Source organism: Papio anubis, chromosome 15 (genome assembly GCF_008728515.1).
Source record: "Papio anubis isolate 15944 chromosome 15, Panubis1.0, whole genome shotgun sequence".
Classification (NCBI taxonomy): Eukaryota; Metazoa; Chordata; class Mammalia; order Primates; family Cercopithecidae; genus Papio; species Papio anubis.
Genome location: NC_044990.1, coordinates 51,319,787 through 51,344,610, shown reverse-complemented (window position 1 = coordinate 51,344,610; position 24,824 = coordinate 51,319,787). Strand labels below are relative to the sequence as shown.

The following is a 24,824-nucleotide window of genomic DNA, read 5'->3' as shown; positions in this document are numbered from 1 at the left end:
ATTTAAGCAAAAGAACACAGCAGAAACAAGAAATATAATTGTTTTCATCATTATAATACTTATAGTAAAACAAAAACGGTAAAAAAAATTAGGCCAAGGCAGGCAGATCACTTGAGGCCAGAAGTTTGAGACCAGCCTGGCCAACATGGCAAAACCCCATCTCTACTAACAACACAAAAATTATCTGGGTGTGGTGGCACATGTCTTTAATCCCAGCTACTTGGAACGCTGAGGCACAAGAATCTATTGAACCCGGAAGGCAGTGGTTGCAGTAAGCAGTGAGCCAAGATCATGCCACTGCACTCCAGTCTAGCAACCGAGTGAGACTCTGTTTAAAATAAATAAATAAATAAATAAATAAATAAATAAAGGAAATTACTAATTTTTTTCTTGGTGATGAACATCAATGACCACAGAAAAGCAGGGTGATAATCAGAAGAAACATATTAATTCATTTGAAAAATACTCATGAACACTTCCTTTTAAGAAACATGTATTAAAAACCTATAATCTGCATAGGCACTGAGAATACCTAATATCTACTGGGAACATCTAGGCAAATTTAAAAATTACTGTAGTATGTTAAATGCTAAGAAAAGGCATACCACTAAGAAATAAAAACTAACACTAACTAATCTGGTGAAGAAGCAGAGAAACAGCATTTTAGGTAGAGGGAAATGCATATGTAGAGGATGAAGTGCTAGGGAAAATTCTAAGTAGTATAGTATAGATCAATAATACATGGTGCATGGTGAGGGTTGAAGCTGGAGAGATACAGGCAGAGATAAGTTATGAAAAGCCTCATATGTTTGCATTTTATCCTGAAGTTGGTTAGGCATAACATGATCTGGTCCGCACTTGAGAATGAGTACTCTATCAGCAGTGTGCAGGATGGCCTGCAGAAGGAATTAGACTACAGTCATTTAGGAGGTCATGATCATAATCTAGATCAGTGGTCTTTAAAAGCAGTTATGTGCAAAATTATTTGTTGAACTGTGGGAACTTTTACTTACATTTATTTTAATGTTAAATTATCTTAAGTTTTCATTTTCTGTGTAGGTTTTATATCATTATGTACATGCTATTCATATGATAGCACATGCATACATAATCTGTAAATATGAATACATAAAGACATATTGCTGAGTGTGTACTGAAGTTTTTTCCCAATAAAGATTTGTATCAAAAAGTTTGGAGACCACTGGTCTAGGTCAGCTTTGTCCAATGGAAATATAATGCAAGCCACACATGTAATTTAAAATTTTCTAGTAGCCACATTAATAAACAGTGCAAAGCCCTTACCTCATATGATACCAAAAAATTAACTAAAATGGATCAAAGACCTAAATACAGACGATAAAACTATAAACTTTTAGAAGAAAACATATGAGTAAATCTTCACAAACTTGGATTTAGCAAAGGTTTCTCAGGGCAGCAAAAGCATAACTAATAAAAAAATTGGATAAACTGGACTGCATCAAAATTTAAAAATTCTGGGCTTCAAAATGCACCATTAAGAAAGTAAAAATATCTTAACAATTTTAGTTTTGTCACGAAAAAGAAAAAAAGGGCTGGGTACGGTGACTCACGCCTATAATCCCAGTACTTTGGGAGGCCGAGGTGGGCAGATCACTTGAGGTCAGGAGTTTGAGACCAGCCTGGTCAACATGGTGAAACCCCGTCTCTACTAAAAATACAAAAATTAGCTGGGCGTGGTGGCAGGTGCCTGTAATCCCAGCTACTCGGGAGGCTGAGGCAGGAGAATCGCTTGAACCCGGGAGGCGGAGCTTGCAGTGAGCTGAAATCGTGCCACTGCACTCTAGCCTGGGCAACAGAGTGAGACTCTGTCGCAAAAAAACAAAACAAAACAAAACAAAAAAACAAAAGAGAGAAAGAAAAAAGGAAAAAAGACAGTGAAAAGACAATCTGCAGAATGGCAGAAAAAATTTCTTATCACATATCAGTTAAGAAACTTGAATCCAGAAAATATAAAAAACTGTTACAGTTCAACAATAAATACCTGGCACAAAGGAGGTATTTAGAAATTATCTATTGAATGAATGAACGTTCACTCCTTCCTCCTGTTTCTTCATAATCCAACCAATATGGAGCATTGTCGATCTTTGGAAGTTTTGCTAACTTTATAAACATAAAATCCTGCTTTAAATTAAATTTCTTTATTTGTGAGGTGAAGCATTGTCTCATATGTTTGTCAGACATCTGTATTTTTTACATAGTGAACTGATGTCTATATCCTTTTCCCATCCGCTTTCAAATCTGACCTTCATGGTTAGTTTTACTCTATCTCTAAATTATTTAAAAGTATCAAGGCCCTCTATAATCTCACTGGAACCAACCTTATTTGCCATTGATGTCTACTCTACTTAATGTCTCAGAAATATGTTTTCTGTGTTCCTTTCACTGCCTTTTGTTGGTCCTCTAGTCTGAAGATTTTCTTTAAAGGCTCCCTTTGAGTTCCACTTCCTCCATTTCTGACTGTGCCAGCCTTTACTGATCTCTATTCCTCTGACTGACACAGCCTAGCCCAACATATGATATGGTACTAAAGTTTATATATTCTTTCATGTATGTTAATCATTTCTCCCTAAACAGATGCAACTCATAAAATGACAGGAGTCTTATCCCCTGTGGTATCTAACTATAGAGCTGATCAGAGTGGGTACTTAATAAATCTTCTTCTCCTTTTTTTTTTTTTTTGGCAGGGTCTCACTCTATTGCCCAGGCTAGAGTGCAGTGGTGCAAACATGGCTACTGCAGCCTTGACCTCCTGGGCTCCAGTGACCCAGCTCAGCCTCCCACATAGCTGGGACCACAGGGGCATTAGGATGATTGGCTCATTTTTAAAATTTCTGTAGAGGCTGTGTCTCACATTGTTACCCAGGCTAGTCTCCAACTCCTGGGTTCGGGTGATCCTCCCACCTCAGCCTCCTACTGTGCTGGGATTATAGGCGTAAGACATGTGCACAGCCATAAGTACCTCTTGACTGATTTTGTTTTAAGTGCATTTTGTTCAAATGAACACATTGTTAGAAACCATATTCTGAGGTTGCAGCACCTCAACATTAAGGTACACCTATTGCTAATAATGGGCAATTAAAGAAAAACAATAAAATACAACTAATGCTCAATATTAAGCATTGAACTAGCAATTAAAAAGTGTATAAAGTTAATAAGAAGGCAAACGTCTTAGATACCAATTCACCACTTCTATATTCAACCTTCTAAAACTTTAAGTGGGCATATCGCTTTGGTGAGTGATTTGGTGCTATAGGTGGATCCTCTTTAGATGTCTGGGATCTTACAAGTGGGAAGAAACAAGAGTGTTTAAATGAAATTCAAAACGAGACAGATGAAGAACTGCTTAACTACAGCCGAGTTTATGCCTCCTCAACACAATGAACATACAATGAAAACAAGTCCTAAGATCTTTATCTTTTTAAATTTTTTGAGTCAGAGTTTTGCTCTTGTCACCCAGGCTGGAGTGCAATGGCATGACCTGGGCTCACTGCAACCTCTGCCTCCTGGGTTCAAGCAATTCTCCTGCCTCAGCCTCCAGAGTAGCTGGGATTACAGGCACCCATCACCATGCCAGCTAATTTTTGTCTTTTTAGCAGAGATGGGGTTTCGCCATGTTGGCCAGGCTGGTCTTGAACTCCTGACCTCAGGTAATTCACCTGCCTCAGTATCCCTAAGTGCTGGGATTATAGGCGTGAGCCACCATGCCTGGCCCCGCTAAGATCTTTAAGAAGAATAACTATGAATAAGTCAGGAAAAATGACTCTTGCTAAAGGCTATTTTTTTGGTGTAGAATGTACTGAATTTCTCAAGAAAGCAATGCTTTTATAAGCTATCTATTGGGACACTTAAGTAGGTACCATACTTCTTTGTAATTATTAATACATTAATTGCCATATGATTTTCACTTATACCAAGATTAAGTTTGATATCATCTAGAAACTAACATCATCAGTATATTGGTTGTATACCTAAATATTAAACAAAAATTTCACCTGTTTCTTGGTCAAATTAGTATTCCCTAAGGGTTATCTTTTAGCTCTCTTAGCACTTCTTGATGCCAAATATAGGTTATTGGTCTTGGCTCTGTCCATGGTAGTCTGTATTTCTGATTACTACATACAATTTCCTAACATTTTTAGCTTAGCCAATGTGGACATGCAGAGTTTTGTTTATATCTGAGATATCGAAGCACAATGGAGGACTGATGCTCTGTTCTGGGTTCTTCATATTGGTATGGTGCCTTACTATTACCAAATCTCCAAATGAACAAGAATATGTGAGGCATGATTATTAGTTATTTGATCTTTCTCAGTTTCGGTAGATCAGAGTTCTATCTCTACTAGCACGGCATGGAAGATGGTTGTAAAGAAGGGGACATGTGCCAGAAGGATCCCACTTTCAAAAAGCTTAAGGTTGGTCCTTACACTACCTGCTCAGCTGGAAATGACTGAGGACTAAATAGTGATCTCATGCTGATTATCTGTAGTTATATGAGACTTTCTCTAGTTTCTTCTATAGGCTTACACTTCCAAATTTGTCAGGAATAGAATAGCAGCAACTTTTTAAAGAACTATTCCTAAAGCCATCCCAAATGAAATGAGTACAACTTTTCCCAAGGACAAAAATGAGAACTCATATATATGAGAATAAAGGAAAGGAAAACATGTTTATCATACATAAAATTTTGTTAGTTTCCTCTGCTTTATTTTTTTTTTATTATGAAGCTCAGTAAACTGAAAGTTTTAACTTAAAGCTTTTTATAAAACTAGAGAAACTATAGTATGCAGTAAATCTTACAATTTGAAAGGTTTAAGAACATCAGAACAGTCTCCACATTCAGATTAGCCAAAACACAGAGGCATATACAAAGACCACGTTAGTGCCTGGGTGTTACCATTTAGTGTGGCAGGTTAAAGGGCATAAACAAAACATGTAACCAGAAAATCTTGTTCACTATTTTCAAAACAATCCCAACAGAAAGGAAAACATTACTTCAGATTTTCAAGTTTAGTCAAGGAGAGCCCATTTTATTTTAATGTACTTTAATTGTATAAGCCCTTGTAACTTTCTATAATTGTGTCCCAGAAAGAGTTTTAAAAAAATTGGCTGGGTATGGTGACTCAAGCCTGTAATTCCAGAACTTTTGGAGGCTGAGGTGGGATGATTGCTTGAGGCCAGGAGTTCAAGAACAGCCTGGGCAACACAGCAAGACCCTGTCTCTACAAAAAATAAAAAATAAAAAAATTAGCTAGGTACAGGGTGCCCAGCTACTCAGGAGGGCAGAAAAAAGAATTGCTCCAGCCCAGGAGTTTGAGATAAGAGTGAGCTATGATGGCACCACTGCATTCCAACCTGGGTAACAGAGTGAGACTCTTAAAAATGGACTAATATTAAAGAAAGTTTCATGTTTGAGGGGTATCCCTACTAATTATTTCAAGAGGCTTCTGTACAATTTTAAAACAATATTGTCTTACATGAAAACTCAAATTGTGCCTAGTAAAAGATTTCAGAACCCTGGCTTTTCCTCTAAAATTAACTATGTCATTTACTTTAAGAACACATCAAGGTGTAACAACCTAGCACTTACTGAAGATCTACTCTGTCAGGCACTTCAAATCCATTTTCTCATTTTTAATTTTGTGGTACTGCCTGGGTTGCAATCGGCAACTAATGATAATTTTCAGTAACTATACAATTTATTAACAAAAATATAGCACTCAAAAACAGAAGTCCTAAAAATTAATGTTTTGGATAACCATTAAAAATGACCTTTCTGAAGAATACACAATGACATAAGAAAATGTTTAGAATGGAATTCTGTGATAATAAATTAAACTATTAAATTACAAGCAATAATATCCTAAATAAGTAAGAAAGTATATAAATCTGTGTGCATTTCTGAGTGGTTATTTTGGATGGTAAGATTACCAGTAATTTTCCAATTTTATAAAATAAACATGGGTGGGCATGGTGGCTCATGCCTGTAATCCTTGTACTTTGGGAGGCTGAAGTGGGCCGATTGCCTGAGTTTAGGAGTTTGAGATCACTTGAGACCAGCCTGGGCAACACGGTGAAACCCTGTCTCTACTAAAATACAAACAATTAGCCAGGCGTGGTGGTGTGCGCCTGTAGTCCCAGCTACTTGGGAGGCTGAGGCAGGAGAATTGCTTGAACCTGGGAGGCGGAGGTTGTAGTGAACCAAGATCATGCCACTGCACTCCAGCCTGGGTGACAGAGTGAGTGAGACTCCAACTTCAAAAAAATAAAAATAAAATAAAATAAAATAAACATTACTGTTATAACAAATCAGAAACCTCCTTTCAATTAAATGTTACCCTAAAATATCCAATTCTGGTTGTTCAATATATAAGATTTTAAACCAAATTTAGTATGAATGGAATCTATTGTGTAGTAGTTGGAAAATAAGTTCTTTTGAAACTTTAATACATTTTGGTGTAGGCTGATGTACAATGAAAACTTTATTTTGCATATATTTCATTTACTATTCTGACTGAGTTGTTTTATCATTCACCTTAAGTTTCCATTGATTTTTTTCGTTTCTTTTTTTGAGAGATGGGAGTCTCTCTATGTTGCCCAGACTGGAGTGCAGTGGCTAGTCACAGGTGCAATTACAGTGTACTACAGCTTCAAACTGCTAGTCTCGAGTGATCCTTCTGCCTCAGGCTTCCCAGAGCTGGGATTACAGGTGCATGCCAGCACGTCTGGCTCCAATCCTTTAATTTCAAATGTGAAGGATTAAATATAATTCTCTCAAAGGTTATAATGCTTTTATCTTAAATAAACATAAAAAGAGCACAAAGCCACTGCCTTCTTCACAAATATCCATTATGATCTCAAATGTGGACTTTGCAAACTTCAGAAATGTGTCAGACCCTAACCTGGGATCTTTAGTGCCACTGATCGATTTTGTGCATACAGTAAGCACTCAATAAAAGTTGTTGAATGCATGAAGGAATGCATAAATGTTCTCTTTGGATATCTAGCCTTACTTTCCCGTCATTCAGCTTAGATGACCTGAGAAGCACTTCCTCAAAATAACCCTCTGGCTCACCATGAGAAGAATGCCTGGCACCAGCTGGCAGGAGATATTAATAGCATGCCCATTAGGCACATGTTCAAGGCACATAGATAGCTCAGTGATAGAATCTTTAGGATATTTGGACAGTTAACATTATTTTGAGTATGAATCAGTTGTGGTTCCTTAAATCCTCACTTTAAATATTAAAAACCAACCTCTATTTTAAAAAATTCTTTAAAAAATAGTAAGGTGCAACAGCAATAATAGCTTGCAATTTTGAAAAAACTCAGTATTTGGGGCTAAGAAAAGTGAACTTCTAACAGTAGAATTCTTTCTTTTCTTTTATTCTTTTTGGAGACAAGGTCTCACTCTGCTATCTAAGCTGAAGTGTAGGGGGACAATCACGGTTCACTGCTGCCTCGACCTCTTGGGCTCAGGTAATCCTCTCACCTCAGCCTCCTGAGTAGGGTAGCTGGGACTACAGGCACGTGTCCCCAGGCCCGGCTAAGTTTTGTATTTTTTGTAGAGATGGGGTTTTGCCATGTTGCCCAGGCTGTTCTCAAACTCCTGGACTTAAGCAATCTGCCTATATTGGCCTCCCAAAGTGTTGGGAATACAGGTGTGAGTCACTGCACCCAGCCCCATTTATTCTTGTAACGAAGATTCTTTTGAAGGATTCAGAAGCCAAAATAGAGAAGAGAATGTGACCTTTCCCTTTAAATTTCAAGTTTTAGTATTTTACCTATCATTCACCACTGATAAGTTTCTAACCCACAAAACTATGTTCTATTCTTCCTTAGGCAACATTGGACTAAGAAACAGATATGCTGAAAATTACAAAATACCCTAGGTTACCTGTTGTGACTTTTGGAGGAAATGGGAATGGGATTGATTTTTTAAAAAATAATACATAATTCTGAAATATCTGAATCCTCACCAGACAGAATTAAACATTCCAGCTACAAATTGATACTTTCTATTAGTCTAGCCTTGATCAAAATTTGGCATATATTTAGTTTAACTGGTGAGAGCCATAAGTTCTAAGCATGGCTTAGAACTTACTTTCTTTTCTTGTTTTCTATAAAGTGGTCTTTATATCCTACATCACTTTATTTTTTTTCATTCACCACTATATTAATGAGGTTACATCATTTTAGATAGCCATACAGACGTTCTATTTTCTGAGTCATTTTCTTAGTGTCTCTAAATGTCTAAATCAGTTCACACAAGAAAAGCAACTTTGAATTCTCAAATACTCTGATGAATAAACAATTTTACTAGGTATCCTGCACTGAGCTAGATAGAGAAAGTGATAAATAAACAAGAGTAAGATGTAGCTGGCAGGGCGTGGTAGCTCATGCCTGTAATCCCAGCACTTTGGGAGGCCAAGGCGGGTGGATCACTTGAGGTCAGGAGTTTGAGAGCAGCCTGGCTAATATGGTGAAACCCTGTCTTTACTAAAAATACAAAAATTAGCCAGGCATGGCGACACACGCCTATAATCCCAGCTACTCGGGAGTCTAAGACAGGAGAATTGCTTGAACCCGGGAGGTGGAAGTTGCAGCGAGCTGAGATCGTGCCACTACACTCTAGCCTGGGAGACACAGTGAGACTCTGTCTCAAAAAAACAAACAAACAAACAAAAAACAACAAAAAAAAGATGTAGTTGCCAGACCAGGCGTGGTGAATCACTCCTGTGTTTCCAGCACTTTGGAAGGCTGAGGCAGTTGGATCACTTGAGGCCAAGGCCAGGAGTTCAAGACCAGCCTGGCCAACATGGTGAAACCCCGTTTCTACTAAAAATACAAAAATTAGCAGAGTGTGGTGGTGCATGCCTGTACTCCCAGCTACTTGGGAGACTGAGGCAGGAGAATTGCTTGAACCCGGGAGGTGGAGGTTGCAGTGAGCTGAGACTGTGTTACTATAATCCAGGCCTGGGTGACAGAGTGAGACTCTGTCTCAAAATAAATAAATAAATAAATAAATAAAAAATAAAAAAAGTAGCTGCTGACCTTGAAGAACTTTCCATCTAGATGGGTAAATTATACAGGAAATGATAGCTAATGAGATAAGAGAAATGCTCTACTGTATGGTACAGAGAAAACAGATGTTTTATAGGCAGAGAAATAGGTATATCCACTGCATTTTGGGTAGAGAGGCAAATAAGGCTGGAGAGGTAGAGCTACATTATGGAGGAGCTTGGAAGTCTGAAAGAAATATTTAGATTTGATGGATTTGATGTGGTAGTGAATGGGGCAGTGAGATGTTTTTGCAAAGTAGGATAAATTTTGGTGCAAGAGAGGAGTTAAGAATAAAAATCAGGCAGGTCAACTGGAAACCCGATTAATGTAGGTACAATTTTCTGTTAGTGTACAGTTGTCTGTTGCTATTCACGGGATTACTGGTTCCAGTGTACACTCCCCACCTCCTGTGGATACCAAAATCCATGAGTGCTTAAGTCCCTTACATATAATTGGTATAATATTTGCATATAACCTATGTATATCCTCCCATATACTTTAAATCACCTCTAGATTACTTATCATACCTAACAAAATGTAAATGCTATGTGAATAACTGTATTGTGTTACAGAATAATGACAAGAAAAAAAGTCTGCACATGTTCAGCATAGATGCAATCATCCATTCTTTTCTCAAATATTTTTGATCAGCGGTTGGTTGAATTCACACATGTGAAACCCATGGATATAGAGGGCTGATTGTACTTTTAAGCAGTATCTCACAAGATAACTAGTGGATCTTCCAAATATTCTCCTGGTTTTCATAAAGCCTTTTATAGTTTCAATCACAATATACGCATTAACTCCCCTTATCACGCTCCCTAACGTGTATGTCAAGGAATGTAGGCAGGTGAATAAAAATGAGAGAAAGCAAAAAGAAGCATAATTAATTTTAATCTGAATATTGTTGATACAAAGCATTTGTAGCTCATCTGAAATTAATGTGAAAATAAAAATGAGGTCCTCATCATCAAATCTAATTCTACAGAAATTCTTATGTACACTTCTATTCTACAAACCATTAAATTTATTTAAATAGCTATGAAATACATGATTATTACTGTTTTATTTTGTGAGAAATTTAATATTTATGCAGAGTAAGAATAAAGGACTTTGTCACTGAACTCAGCACATTATCAGAAAGCACAAATGTAATTACATTCAGCTTGAGTAGAAAAATAAAATAAATATATATCGATTTTACCTTTGCTTTAGTCGTCTTTTGGCTGTTGTGGGAACATTAGCACCATAGCCATAGGAAAAAAGAACCCTTTCAGCCTCATCTTCATTTTCAACTGGAAAATATTAAAGTATATAATGTGAGATAACTTAATTTTTCCTTTAAAAACATGGCAGAAATGAAAATAAAAGAGGTTATAATAAATTAGGGAGCATAAAAACATTAGAAAGGGCTAATATGTAATCTTAAACAGCCCATTTGTAAGTAGAAGCATATTTCTTAAAGTATATCCTTGCTTGAATTTGCTCCATTTATTTTTGCAATGTATAAGGGATTGCATCATATCACATTAGGTTTTCTTGTTAAATAGTATAATAATACATATATTATTCTGAAGGACTCAAAGGCTTTTTGCATGAAATATACTATATAATATAACAAATAATGATAACATATCAAAGTCATCAATTCTGTTCTTGATAAAATAAATGATTTTTAAATTAGGACAAATATTATTTTATCAGAACAACTTTATTTTAATTTGCAACAATAAAATTATGTGCTTATGTAGGTTACTCTATTAAAAACTGTGCAGCTCTAAGCATGTAGTGATGGCCTTACTCTTTTTTAAATGTAAAAAAATTCTGTGAAAATAATTTACTTTTAAATTCTGCTATTGTCATGCCACTTCCCAAAAGGAATTTTAACTAACAAGTTAACATCTTCTGGCTAAAAAACTTGAAATGCAATGACATTTTACTGCAAGTTGGGATTAAAAATATATATATATACACACATATTTTTTTTTGAGATGGAGTTTCGTTCTTGTTGCCCAGGCTGGAGTGTAATGGTGTTATTTCTGCTCACGGCGACCTCTGCCTCCCAGGTTCAAGTGATTCTCCTGCCTCAGCCTCCCCAGTAGCTGGGATTACAGGTGCCCACCACCAAGCCTGGCTAATTTTTTTTTGTATTTTTAGTAGAGACAGGGTTTCGCCATGTTGGCCAGGCTGGTCTCAAACTCCCGACCTCAGGTGATCTGCCCGCCCTCAGGTGATCTGCCCGCCTCAGCCTCCCAAAGTGCTGGGATTACAGGTGTGAGCCACCACACTCGACCAAAAAATATTTCATCATCAAAAAAACCCCCAAAAACACCAAAAAAAAATTTCAAGTAAAAGCAGTCAATGACATACAAAAACTTTTATAATATTATTTATCAGCAACCATTATTTTAATGTTAAAAAGATAAACCACTTTCAGGAATATTTCAGAATTAAAACAAAGCCACATATTTTACAACCATAATGATGTTTCATCATCTGCATGCCTATCAATGTAATATGCATACATTTGTTGATTGGCCCTTCTGTAGTAAAGATTTTAGAAACATTCATTAACTGTTTTCTTTTAATTTTGTACCTATCTTTCATGGTGAATCAGGATTAGCTTTCTGAGGAAGAATTACTAGTTGGGACACATGGAAGAGATGATACACACCATTACCAATGCTATGATCAGCTATCAGATAAGTCCAGATCCAAGATGAGTTCTCCAAATCAGCTCTACTAGAACTAGAACTAATATTTAGATATGTGACTGACTCTTGTCTCTCCTTAATAGTTCTAAATTCAGAGGGCAGAAGGGTAAATTTAGTTTACATCTCAAAAACCCGTAAGTTAGATATTAATGGACATGCTAAATGTGAGTTTAATACTTAATGGATTAATAAATCATGGGATAACTATTCTAGCAGGGATTAATTACAAAAACAATGTATTATACAACTTGGTCAATGCTACTAAAGAGATCTGAACAACGCTATTAAAGAGATCTGAACAACATGTCTTAGAAGCAGAGCACAGAGCAACTGCATCTGAGTGCCACTATTTCCCATGCTACAAGGTATAGGGTAGATATGGGGAGACTGAGATTCAGTGAAGGAATAGGAGAGAAGTCCATGTGCAGAAGCACAGACTTGTAAGATATGTGAAGTTCTAGTAATTGTGAGGAAAGTGGTTGAATTTGGTCTGGAGAATGGTGGTAGTAGAAAGGCAGACTAAGTTCCAACAGTGAATGGAACTAAAGTCTTGTTTGTTAGGCTGAGTAGTCTGGATTTTATTCTAACATCAACAAGAAACTATAATACAAGAAGGTGGCATGACCAATTGATTTTTGTTGTTGATTCAGATATCATTTTAAAAATTCCAATAATGGGGAAGAGGATGGCTTAGAATACTGGCACAGAGAATTCCTAACAAATTATAATACCAGTTGAGATCTAGTCCATAACAGCAGTGGAGAAAAGAACTTGGATTCTAGACAACTGAGGAGGTGTGAGTGAGATGAGGCACTCTAGTTTGAACGAAGGAGGAATAAAGGTTGATAAAAGCTAGTAGGATGATTAGATAAAAGTTTACTAACAGATCAAAAATACAGTTGGTCGTCCTTTAGTATCCCTGGGGGATTGGTTCCAGGAACTCTGAGGATACCAAAATCCACAGATGATTAAGTCCCTTATATAAAATGGCATATATCTGCATATAACATATCTACACCTTCACATACACTTTAAACCTTGCCTGCATCACTTACAATACCTACCACATTGTACATGCTATATATATAGTTATACTGTATTTTTAAAAATGTATTATTTTTTATTACTTTTTCCCCAATATTTCCAATCCACAGGTGATAAAATCTGAGATGTGGAAGCTGCTAATATAGAGAGCAACTGCACAGAAAAATTAGGAAGTTTCAGGGAAGAAAGAGGAAACGCAAATAATGTTAAGTTTTCAGCTGTGCATGGTGGCTCATACCTATAAACCCAGTGTTTTGGGAGGCCAACGCAGGAGGATCGCTTGAGGCCAGAAGTTTGAGATCACTTTGGGCAACATAGTGAGACCGTGTCTCTACAAAAAATAATTAGCTGGGCACGATGGCATGTGTCTGTAGTCCCAGCTACTTGGAAGGATGAGGCAGGGGGATCACTTGAACCCAGGAGTTTGCGACTGCAGTGAGCTACGATTGTACCACTGCACTCCAGACTGGGCAACACAGTGAGCCCCTGTCTCTAACTATAGAAATTACTAGCCTATTGATAGTAACTGAAGTTGTGGAAAGGGATAAGATTATCGAGAAAGTAGTTAAGTGATGGAAAATAAACAAAGGCAGGTGATTCAAGAAGCAAAGAGAAGGGAGTTCTGAGAAATTTGACAAATGCCTAGTGGAGGTTATAAGTATGATGAGGATGCGTAGCAGGTAACTGAATTTAACAACTAGAAATCTAGGGTTTTTTTTTTTTTTTTTCTAATTTGAGTTTATTTAGCTTTAGGCAATACTTGTACTTTTAACAACTTGATGAAATCTTTGAAAACTAAACTCAAATATCCAAATAATACTTATTTGATTACAGAAAGCAATACAGGTATAAATAAGATACTTTAATTTGCTATGGTTACACCTTAATAAATGAAGCCTAATCACCTTCATGTCAGCTGAAATTACCTGAATTAAATGGCAAGCCTTTGAAAATTGTATACAATGTAGTACTAAAACAAGTCTGTGCTCACTTGTTTGAAATTTTAGTTAACTGATAAGTATTCATTAAAAGGATAAGGTGTATTTTAATTTCCAATGTGAACTGATAGAGAACCTAGTTATTGATCTTCTAGTAAATCTACTTTATTTGAAATTGGTTTAGACACTACCATAACAAAAATTAATTTCTATATTCTGAAGATTTTAAGAAAATATTTATACACACGGACACACTGAAAAAACTGTACAGTATACATCCATACACTCAACATCTGCAATTTTTTTTTTTTTTTTTTTTTGAGACAGGGTCTCACTCTGTCACCCAGACTGGAGTGCAGTGGCACGAACACAGTTACTGCAGCCTTGACGTTCGGGGCTCAGGTGATCATTCCACCTCACCTTCCCATGTAGCTGGCACCACCATGCCTGGTTCATTTTTTATTTTTTTGTACAGATGGGGTCTTGCCATGTTGCCCAGGCTGGCCCTGAACTTCTGGGCTCAAGCAATCATCCTGCCTTGGTCTCCCAAAGTGCTGGGATTAAGGGCGTGAGCCACTGCGCCTAGCTCCAACATCTGCATTCTAAATCAAACATACTATGTGTTTATTACACATATATCCATCCCTGTTTCCATGAATCTGTTTTTTTGATGCATTTCAAAGAAAGCTATGGACATTTGCACACTTCACTCCTCAACAGTTTAACATGCAAATCATCAATTATAGTTCAATATGTATTTAGTTATTTTCCAAAAAATAAGATTTGTAACTTTTAACATGTATAAATTTTATTTTTAAAGTCTACCATTCAACGAGTTTTGAAATGTAAAAGTTTTGAAATGTATACACACGTGTAACACAAACCCTATCAAGATATAGAACATTTGAATACCTTGGAAAGTTCCATGTCACTTTTCTCAGTTAATTCTTGGTGACAATCATCTTTAGAGACAACTATAGTTCTGATTTTTGTCTTTTTAAAAATTAAAAAAATTTTTTTTTACCCCCTACCCCTTGATTTTTTTCATCATACTTTTGCCTCTTTTAGAACTTTATATAAACATACAGTATAAGCATACTATATCCTATAATCATAGTATTATACTATATGATTATATAAAGTATACTTTATGTTTTTCAGATTCATCCATGATGTTAAGTCAACTGTTTCTTTTCAGTGAGGAGAAGTATTCTACTACATGAATGTATAATGGTAACCAAACCATTTTCCTTTGAGATAAACACCTGGGTTGTTGCCAGCTTTTGACTACTATAAATAAATTTCCTATGAACATTCTAGTGGAAATATTTTAATGTGTATATGCCTTCTCTCTTAGGTAAGTAGTGGAAATGTTGGATCACTGATTAGGTTGTTTGATCATTTTGTAAGAAACTGCCAGTTGCTCCACTTCTCACCAACATTTGGTATAGTCAGTCTTTCTAATTTCAGCCATTATTGTGTGTATACAGTGGTATCTCACTGGGACTTTAATCTGCTTTTCCCTCATGACTAGTAATGTTGAATACTTTTATTATGCTTACTTGTCATTCACATGTCTTCCTTTGCGAAGTGTTTAAACATTTTGCCCATGTTTTAAATAGGACTATTTTTTTTTTATCACTGAGTTATAAAAAATTTTTAAATATATATTCTGGTATATTAATTTCCTACTGGTAGCGTAACAGATTGCCAGACTTTATGGTTTAAACAATACAAATTTATTATTTGATAGCTCTAGAGGCCATAAGTCCAAAAATCAGCCTCACTGACCTGAAGTCAATGCTTTGTAGGGCTGGTTCTGTCTGGAGGTTCTATGGTAAAATCTGTTTTCTTGCCTTTTCCAGCTTTCAGAGGTTCCAAAGACTAGGACATGGACATTTTTCTTTTCTTTTCTCTTTTCTTTCCTTCCTTTTTCTTTCTTTTTCTTTCCCTGTGTTTCTTTCCTTCCTTTCTTCCTTATTCCCTTCCCTTCCTTCCTTCCCTTCCTTTTTTCCTTCTTTTCTTTCTCTTTCCCCTTCCTTCTTTCCTTCCTTCCTTCCTTCCTTCCTTCCTTCCTTCCTTCCTTCCTTCCTTCCTTCCTTCCCTCCCTCCCTCCCTCCCTCCCTCCCTCCCTCCCCTTCTCTCTCTCTCTCTTTCCCCTCTCTCTCTCTCTCTTTCTTTTTAGAGATGGGGTCTCACCGTGTCAGGCTAGTCTTGAACTCCTGAGCTCAAGACATCCACATGTCTCGGCCTCCCATAGTGCTGGAATTACAGGCACGAGTCACTACGCCCAACAGGACATGGACATCTCTAGAAGGATGTTTTTCAGCCCACCACGCTTGGATATCTTTTTTTTTTTTTTTTTTTGTCTAATCTATGTTTTGTGAATATTTTCTCCTCAATATTTTCTTATTTTGGATATCATTCCTTTGTCAGACATAAAATTGTGGTTATTTTCTTTGAGTCTGTGCTTGGCTATTCATTTCTTAATGGTGTCTTTTGAATAAAAGTTTTAAATTTTGATGATATCTAGTTTATCAATTTTTCTGTTATGATAATTACTTTTAAGGGCCATGTCAAAAAAGGTCTTAATGTACCCCAAGTTGTAAAGATACTCACCTATGTTTTCTGTTACATATTTATAGTTTCAGCTATTCCATTTAGGTATCGTCTCAGATTAATATTGGTGTATGGAAGTTTATTTCCATAAAGATGTCCATTTTTTTTTAGTACCATTTACTGAACAAACTTTCCTTTCTCCATTTATTTGCTTTGCTGCCTTGTTAAAAATGAAATTATTATTTAAGTATGGATCTGTTTCTGGGTTTTCTAGTCTGTTTCATTGCTGTATTTGTCTTTCCTTAAGCCAGTACTATATTAGCCTGATATTGAAGCTTTATAGTAAATCTTGAAAACAGGTAGTGCAATTCTTCCAACTTGTTCTTTTTTTTTGTGGGGGAGAGAAGGTCGCGCCATGTTGCCCAGGCTGGAGTTCAGTGGGTATTCACAGGCACGATCATCGCACTCTACAGGCTTTAACCTCTAAGCTCAAGCAATCCTCCTGCCTCAGCCTCCCAGGTAGCTGGGACTATAGGAGTGTACCACCACATAGGGCTTCAACTTTTTTCAAGATTGCTTTGGATATGCCAGTCCTTTGCATTCCATATGAATGAAATACAAAAAAGCCTGCTGCCACTGTGACTAGAAGAACACTAAATTGATAGAATTCACAATATATTTCGTGATTTTGGGGGGAGTGGTTCTTTTCTCTTAGCAATGATCTGTAGGGTTTTTTGGCTTAAATTTATTCCTAAGTATTTTGTGTTTTTTGCTGCTACTTACTTCTCCAATTGTTTACTTCTAGTATATTTTTGGGTAATGACTGTATATCCTGCTATATTCACTTACCAGTTTTAGTAGTTGTTTGGTAATCTGAAAACACATTCTTATTATTCCTTTCTGATTTTTATATATTTTATATCTTCTCTTATCTTTATCTCACAGGTTAGGAATTCAAATACAGTGCTTAATATAAATCATATAAATCATGAAAATAGGAATCCCTGTCTTACTCTCCCCCTTAATGTGGAAAGCATTTAATATTTCACCATTAAGTACAATTTTAGCTATTGGTTTTTATAAATGCCCTTTTTCAGACTGAGGAAGTTTCCTTCTATTCCTAATTTGTTTAGACAAAGGGACATATGCAAAGTTATGGAGATAAGAAAGAGTATGAAACTTTCAAGACAATAATATGACATGGAGGGGAATGGCAAGATATGAAAAGTAGAAAGGTAAACATGAGGCTAATCACAAAGTCATGTAAAGAAATTTGACTTTACTGTCTTAATGAAGACAATAAAAGTCATTAAAGCAGGCATACGATATGAAAATTTGAATGTTACAAAGATTACTTGAACTCCAGTGAAGAAACTGAAGATAAATTTAAAATCTATTGCAGTTATCAGACACTGACCTTGGAAATGGGAAATAGGACAATGATAGGAAAGAAATAAAAGTTTTTCTTACATTGGCCTACAAGTAAATACAGTCCTTATGTGAAAATGTGCCTAAAATAATTAGAACCCTACCTAGATTCAAATTCAACTTCAATTGAAGTTTAATCCCATTTTTATAAGAATGCCACAGTTATCTGACTTTTGAACACAAATAATGTACTGTAGCAAACATCACAACCAACGGTGAAATGTTAATTTAAAATATTTATTAATGTTAGGGATAAGACAGGAAGATAACGTAACAAGAGGGGAAAACAAGAAAAACGGAAAATAGAAATTAAAGATCAAAGATTATAACACAATACCATCAAATGAATTTCTATTTGTAGTTCAAGACTCATTCCAAGGCCGGGCACGGTGGCCGTCTATAATCCCAGCATTTGGGAGGCCGAGGCGGGCGGATCACCTCAGGTCGGGAGTTTGAGACTAGCCTAACCAACATGGAGAAACCCTGTCTCTACTAAAAATACAAAATTAGGTGGGTGTGGTGGTGCATGCCTGTGATCCCAGTGACTCGGAGGCTGAGGCAGGAGAATCACTTGAAACCGGGAGGCAGAGGTTGAGGTGAGCTGAGATCGCACCATTGCACTCTAGCCTCCAGCCTGGGCAACAAGAGCGAAACTCCATCTCAAAAAAAAAAAAAAAAGACTAATTCCAGTGTCATCTCCCCTCTTAGATATTCCTCGCCTCCTTTAAAGGTGGGATTAATTAATGATCTCTTTTGTATTTCCACTGAGAACTGCATATTTCTTGCTTATAGCATTTATCTTGCTACTCTAATTATTTGTTATTATGTTCATCTCTCCCAGTAGATTAGAAACCCCTTGAGGTGGGAATTATTTCCATGAATTCCTAATCCCTAGTTCCTGACAGATGTAAATACTTAACAATTCCAGAATAAGTGAATTAGATAAAAAATAAAAAAGATAAAAGCTATCATATTTAACTTGTTTCTTTTTTGACTGCAATTTCTGAGATGAAGATGAACAAATATTTGAAATACAGAATTTTATTTAGAAATAGTCACCAATTATATTTTAAGAAAATACAGCAAAGTAGTTTTATTCTTTTTTTTTTTTTGAGACAGTTTTGCTCTGTTGTCTGGGCTGGAGTACAGTGGCATGATTTTGGCTCAATGCAACCTCTGCCTTCCGGGTTCAAGCAATTCTCCTGCCTCAGCCTCTGGAGTAGCTGGGATTACCCAATATCACTCCTGGGTAATTTTTTTTTTGTATTTTTAGTAGAGACGGGGTCTCGTCATGTTGGCCAGGCTGGTCTCGAACTCCTGACCTCAAGTGATTTGCCCACCTTGGCTGTCCAAAGTGCTAAGATTACACAGTGCCTGGTCCCAAAGTAGTTATAGAAATAATGTCAGGCTTCCTTTGTTGCCAGAAAAAAAAGTTGCCCGTGTGTGTGTGGGGAGACTTACTTTCTGCAGTTTGCATTATTATTTCATCAAGCTCTTTTTCCAGTTTCTCATAAATGTCTAGCCTTGCTTGATGCTCCGAGTTCTGTGCTTGAAGTTCAGTAATGCGTTTTTCAGAAGAGGCTTGGAGACTATAAAATTCTTTGGTTAAAACCTAATAGTGAAAGAGAAGAATTACAAAGGCAGAATTAAATAGGTGCACAGTTAAGACAAAAACATGATGTGAAGACATACACAGGGCTTTTTTATTATTTAAATATTAAGAGAAAGTAGCTCAATTAAGATGACTAATGAGGAAATTAAATATATTTATTTCTAAGGTAAATAATTCAGTTGTTTTTAGCTGAAAATTATGAAGTACCTTATCCTTATTTTATAAGCTGGATAAAAAATGAATTTAAAATTAGGAATAATTATAGGAGTAATATTAGCATTTGCTTGTTAGAATTTAAAAAAATACAATGTCATATTTACATAGAGGTCATTTACCTGGCAATCAAAACTATCTGACAGAGGCTTACAAAGTTGTTTGTAAAAACGATATGCTGACAATAAATCCTTCAATTTTCCATCAGAGCTTACTGAATCTACCCAAACTATGATCTTAATAATATTTTTGGTTTTCTGAACAGCCATAAATTCAAAGCAGGAAATAAAAAGGCAAATGTGAAGTGCTGCTTGAGGCAGTATCAGAAAATGCCTTTGTGAACAATTAAAACACATTAAAAACGAGATGCAAAAGGCAAGGAAATTGGAGTCATTTTGTATACAAGCAAAAAATCCTACACTCCAATGGTGATTCATTGAAGGAAACACCATGATGACAACAATAAATTAACTAAAAAGATGCCTCTAGTGATAAGGAAATGTTTTAATGCTTAAATTCCAATTACCTAGAACATTTACTTACTATTACAGACTAAATTATGGAGTGGTATTACACTCGCTTCCTAATACAGCGTAAGTAATATACTGTTTCCTGAGAGGCAACAGACTACTACAGTGAAGAATATGGTTTGGAGCCAGAAAAATCTGGATTTCAATATGGCTTTGACACTTACTAGCTGTGATCTTAGGCAATTACTTATTCTTTATAGGCTGACCTTAAAACACTGTTGAAAGAAATTAAATGAGATGATAAATTTACAGTGCTTAGCAGAGTACCTAGAACATAGTGTTGAAAAGTACTATTGCTACTGTAAGAAATATATGACAATTCTGCATGAAATAGTTCACGCAAATAGAGTTCCACTAATTTAATTATCTTGAATTGTCTACAATTAAACACTTTTAAAGATAACTATTTTCTCTAATGACATAAAGTTCACATTACAAAATGTGTATGATTATGTGTTTTCTGTGATGTGGTAAAAGGCAGAAGGAAAACCTATTTACAGTTCTCAATGAGCAGAAATTATAATTTTCCTTAATTCACTTCAGGTCATTTCCTTCGATTTTCAGCAAAACTTTCCCCTAAAGTAAACAAAACATTATCCCTCACTCTCCATATTCATTCCTTTGGAGAGTGGAGAAGGAATAAAATGGGAACAACATTTTTATGGTGATTTCCAGTGGCTCTGGTTGGGTCAGAAAAAACAAAATGTGTTTTAGATTATTTCTTCTTTATTCTTGCTTGTTGGGAATGTGTTTTCTAGAAACTTGTTAATTCATTATAAAAAAATCACCGCTCAGTGAAATTATCTGGAGCTTACGTGGAGTTCATTACATTGGGATGTAATTCATTAAGAAGCTGATGATACTAATTCCACTGTCAAAAGAGAGAACCAGTAAAGGCAGTGTTAAATGACTATTCCCACAGCACAGCTGACACTTTTTCATTTGTACCCCACTTCCCCCAGCAAAAATACCACACGAAGAAAAACAGGGGAAATGATTAGGGATAAAGAATCAAAATGTTGAAGATGGGATATTTTATAAGGTATTATTTTAAGAAGAGATTTTAAAAATATTATGAGAGATATAATTTAAAAAATATCTTCATAACATGAACAGAGAGATCCTGAGAAACTACTGATGTGGGGTATCTCCCAATACCACTAGTGCCCCATATTACAGAATTTTCTGTTTTTGTGGATTTGTCTGAGTGGCTGTTATAAGTAAACCTACTACTGCTTCTGAAAAGCCAAAGAGAACTTGACTATTGGACCCATGGTAGGCTATAATACTAAAGATTTGTTTTAGTAAAAATCAATACATGAACATTTCAGTTTAAAGATGGATACATAAAATAAGCCCATTAATTTTAGGAATCCATTAAATATAAAGTTCTCACAGTAAAATTTTCCTTCCTTTGAATAATACATGTATTAACTGAATGATAATACAAAGATTAAATAATGATAATACAAAATCATAATTTTGCCTTAAACAGAGACAAATATATAAAACCAACATTTTGGGAGCCCTTGCCAATTAATAATTAAGCAAAAATAAATCATCCCCAAGTTAACAATCAATGAGAATATTGGGTAAAAGCCCAAAAAAGTCCATTATCTTTACCGTCATGAAATTACTTCTCTATAAATTAATTATAAATGAGAATTGTCTTAAAAATACTTTCAAGAACCCCACCCTCCCACAAAAGATTCAAATGATGATACTACATTATTCTTAATCAAACCATTCATTCATCAAGTATTTACTGAGAATTCATTATGAGAGGGGCACTATGTTAAGCACTGCTGACACAATGATAAATGAATAATCCCTGTCTTCCCAAGGCTTCAGTTTAATAGGGGCACACAATGTTAAGAAATTCCCTCAAGACTCAGTTTTATCAACCAGAATCTTTAGAACCATAACATGTTTTAGAAAGGTGTTTTTCCATATAAGACCTTTAAACAAAGCATAATAATTACTAGTCACCTGCATCCAGAGACCAAGTGGACAGGTCTATGAGAGTCCTTTGCAAACTGCAAGTTGAAATATTTTGGAGGTTATAAAATCAATTTTGTTTGTAACCAGCTAAATGGAATAAAAAAGGATGTGTGGGAGAATCACCTGCAACAGATTATGACTCTACAGCATTTTTCTGAAGAAAGTACATGAAAAAAGTTTTAAATACTGAACGTTGATTTGATTCAGATGTAGACACCATCTACACATTTTGCTTATGTCTTTTTAAACATACATATATATTTAATATATTTTTTATGTTTTTCACTAAGGCTTTATTTTCTGAGGCCCTTTAATTAGTTTCACTAATCAGAGTACTTTCCAGAAGTGTAATCTTGGAGAAATTACTGTAATAAATATTATTAGATATTGTGGTGGTTAAAAGTATGGGATTTAGGCTGGGTGTGGTGGCTCACGCCTGTAATCCCAGCACTTTGGGAGGCCAAGATGGGCAGATCATGAGGTCAGAAGTTCAAGACCAGACTGGCCAACATGGTAAAACCCCGTCTCCACTAAAAATACAAAAATTAGCCAGGCATTGTGGTGCGCGCATGTAATCCCAGCTACTCAGGAGACTGAGGCAGGAGAATCACTTTAACCTGGGAGACACAGGTTGCGGTGAGCTGAGATCACTCCATTGCACTCCAGCCTGGGTGACAGAGCGAGACTCCGTCTCAAAAAAAAAAAAAAAAAAAAGGTATGGGTTTTAAAGTGACGTTGGTCAGGTGTTAAGGTCTAATCACAGTTCAGTCACTTACTAGTTGTGCGATATTAAACAATATAACTTCTCTAGAACAAAAAAGTAGAAATAAAACATTAAAATGAGTAAGGCTGATTTCTTAGTTAACAACCCCTTAACTTTACGGTGTATTTCTTCAAAAATCTCTTATTCTCACCTTATACATTAAAAAAAATCTAGAGCATATAGCTGTGTAAAGGGATATTGTCACCTAGTATTATAAGTGTATTTTCTATATTATGTGGTCTTAAAATAGAATGCCATTAAAAAAGAAATACTTTGCCAGGCATGGTGACTCACACTTGTAATCTCAGCACGTTGGCAGGATGAGGCAAGTGGATCACCTGAGGTCAGGAGTTTGAGAGCAGCATGGCCAACATGGCAAAACTCCGTCTCTACTAAAAACACAAAAATCAGCTGGTTGTGGTGGTGTGCACCTGTAGTCTCAGTTATTTGAAAGGCTGAGGCACAAGAATCACTTGAACCTGGGAGATGGAGGTTGTAGTGGGCCGAGATGGCGCCACTGCACTCCAGCCAGGGTGACAGAGCAGGACTCCTCCTCCTCCTCAAAAAAAAAAAAAAAAAAAAAAAAAAATTTTTTTGGTATTTTGGATAAATGACAAACGGATGCAACATATGTATTTTCAAATTAAAGACAAACCAGTTGTATTTTATGATATTTATCCTGTAATTGAATTGCATTACAATTTAGGGGAAACTAATATCTGATTTTCAATTGAGAAAGGCTTCTAATTGAATAACTTTGTTTCTTTGCATTGTAGTTTCTGTTTAATGACCTATAATTTCATATTTTTGTAACTGTAAAATAAACCTTCATATACAGAAAGGAAAATTGGAAGATTAAAATGCTTGAGTTTATTAGTGGGCACACTATTGTGGGATCTGAAAAGTGAAAAAAAAGTTATCTTTTACCCAACAAATAATTATCTTTTGGGAAAAGATACTTTCATTTTCCTAGCATTTCCCAACTTAACTAAAACAAAATTCTATAGCATCAAAACAACATTTTGAGGATTTCTATGAATTGGTACTGAGCATAAATGGTTGTTTTATTTGAGTCAAACAGATATAACAACATTATGAAGCAGTTGCTATTATTATTCCCAAAGAAAATGAGTAATTTATCCAGAGTGTGGTGAGTAACTGGGTTCAAATCTTAGGTCTGTCGAGCCTAAAGCCCACAGGCCAATCCCTACCCAATACCACTAGAAGAGATTCTATCTGGGCAGAAAAGACCTTCTGTTTTTCTTTTATGATAAAACTAAGGAGAAAAGCTTTCAAATTCTACCACTGCCCAACAGTAAGGATGTGGATGCTCTGGTTAATTGTCTAGAGCTTGCAGTCCAATACCAGAGCCACTAAATACATGTAGCTAATTTTAGATTTAAGATTAACTAAAGAAGCTTGATTCCTCAGTGCACTAGCCATATTTCAAGTGCTAAATGACCACACATGGCAAGTGGCTACTGAACTGGATAGTGCAGATATAGAACATTTCCATCATTACAGAAAGCTCTATTCAAAGCCCTGTTCAAAATTCTTAGTTTCTTGAAGATAGGAATCAATTCTTAAAATTTGTGTGTGTAATCGGGCCCAGCACATGCTTACTGCCTAATAGATGCTCAGTTACAAAGTATTGCATATTATCAATTCAATTAACTATATGCCAGGCTCTGGCTGAGACCTAGTAACATATTTTTAAAAAGGCCTTAGTCTAGCGGGGAGAATGAAGAAATAAAAATCACCCATAATTACACCATTTATAAATAAACTTTAGTGTCTGGATATGTTTGGCTGGGCACGGTGGCTCATGCCTGTAATCCTAGCACTTTGGGAGGCTGAGGCAGGGGGATCACTTGAGGTCAGGAGCTCAAGGCGAGCCTGGCCAACATGGTGAAATCCCATCTC

General features: G+C 36.0%; 1 protein-coding gene across 3 annotated transcripts in view; it reads right to left on the bottom strand.

Annotated features, from left to right (window-relative positions):
- Positions 1 to 24,824, bottom strand: part of PIBF1 (progesterone immunomodulatory binding factor 1) — a 237,121-nt gene that overhangs the window by 86,369 nt on the left and 125,928 nt on the right. For all 3 annotated transcript variants that reach the window (XR_001896934.3, XM_003913944.5, XM_021929673.2), the window contains exons 12-13: positions 19,244 to 19,394; positions 10,304 to 10,394 (exon numbers count right to left, since the gene is read on the bottom strand). Coding sequence is in view for 2 of the 3 variants with exons in the window: in XM_003913944.5 (XP_003913993.2) it covers positions 10,304 to 10,394; positions 19,244 to 19,394 (242 nt within the window). In the remaining variant the exon portion in view is untranslated. The remainder of the gene's footprint in view (positions 1 to 10,303; positions 10,395 to 19,243; positions 19,395 to 24,824) is intronic.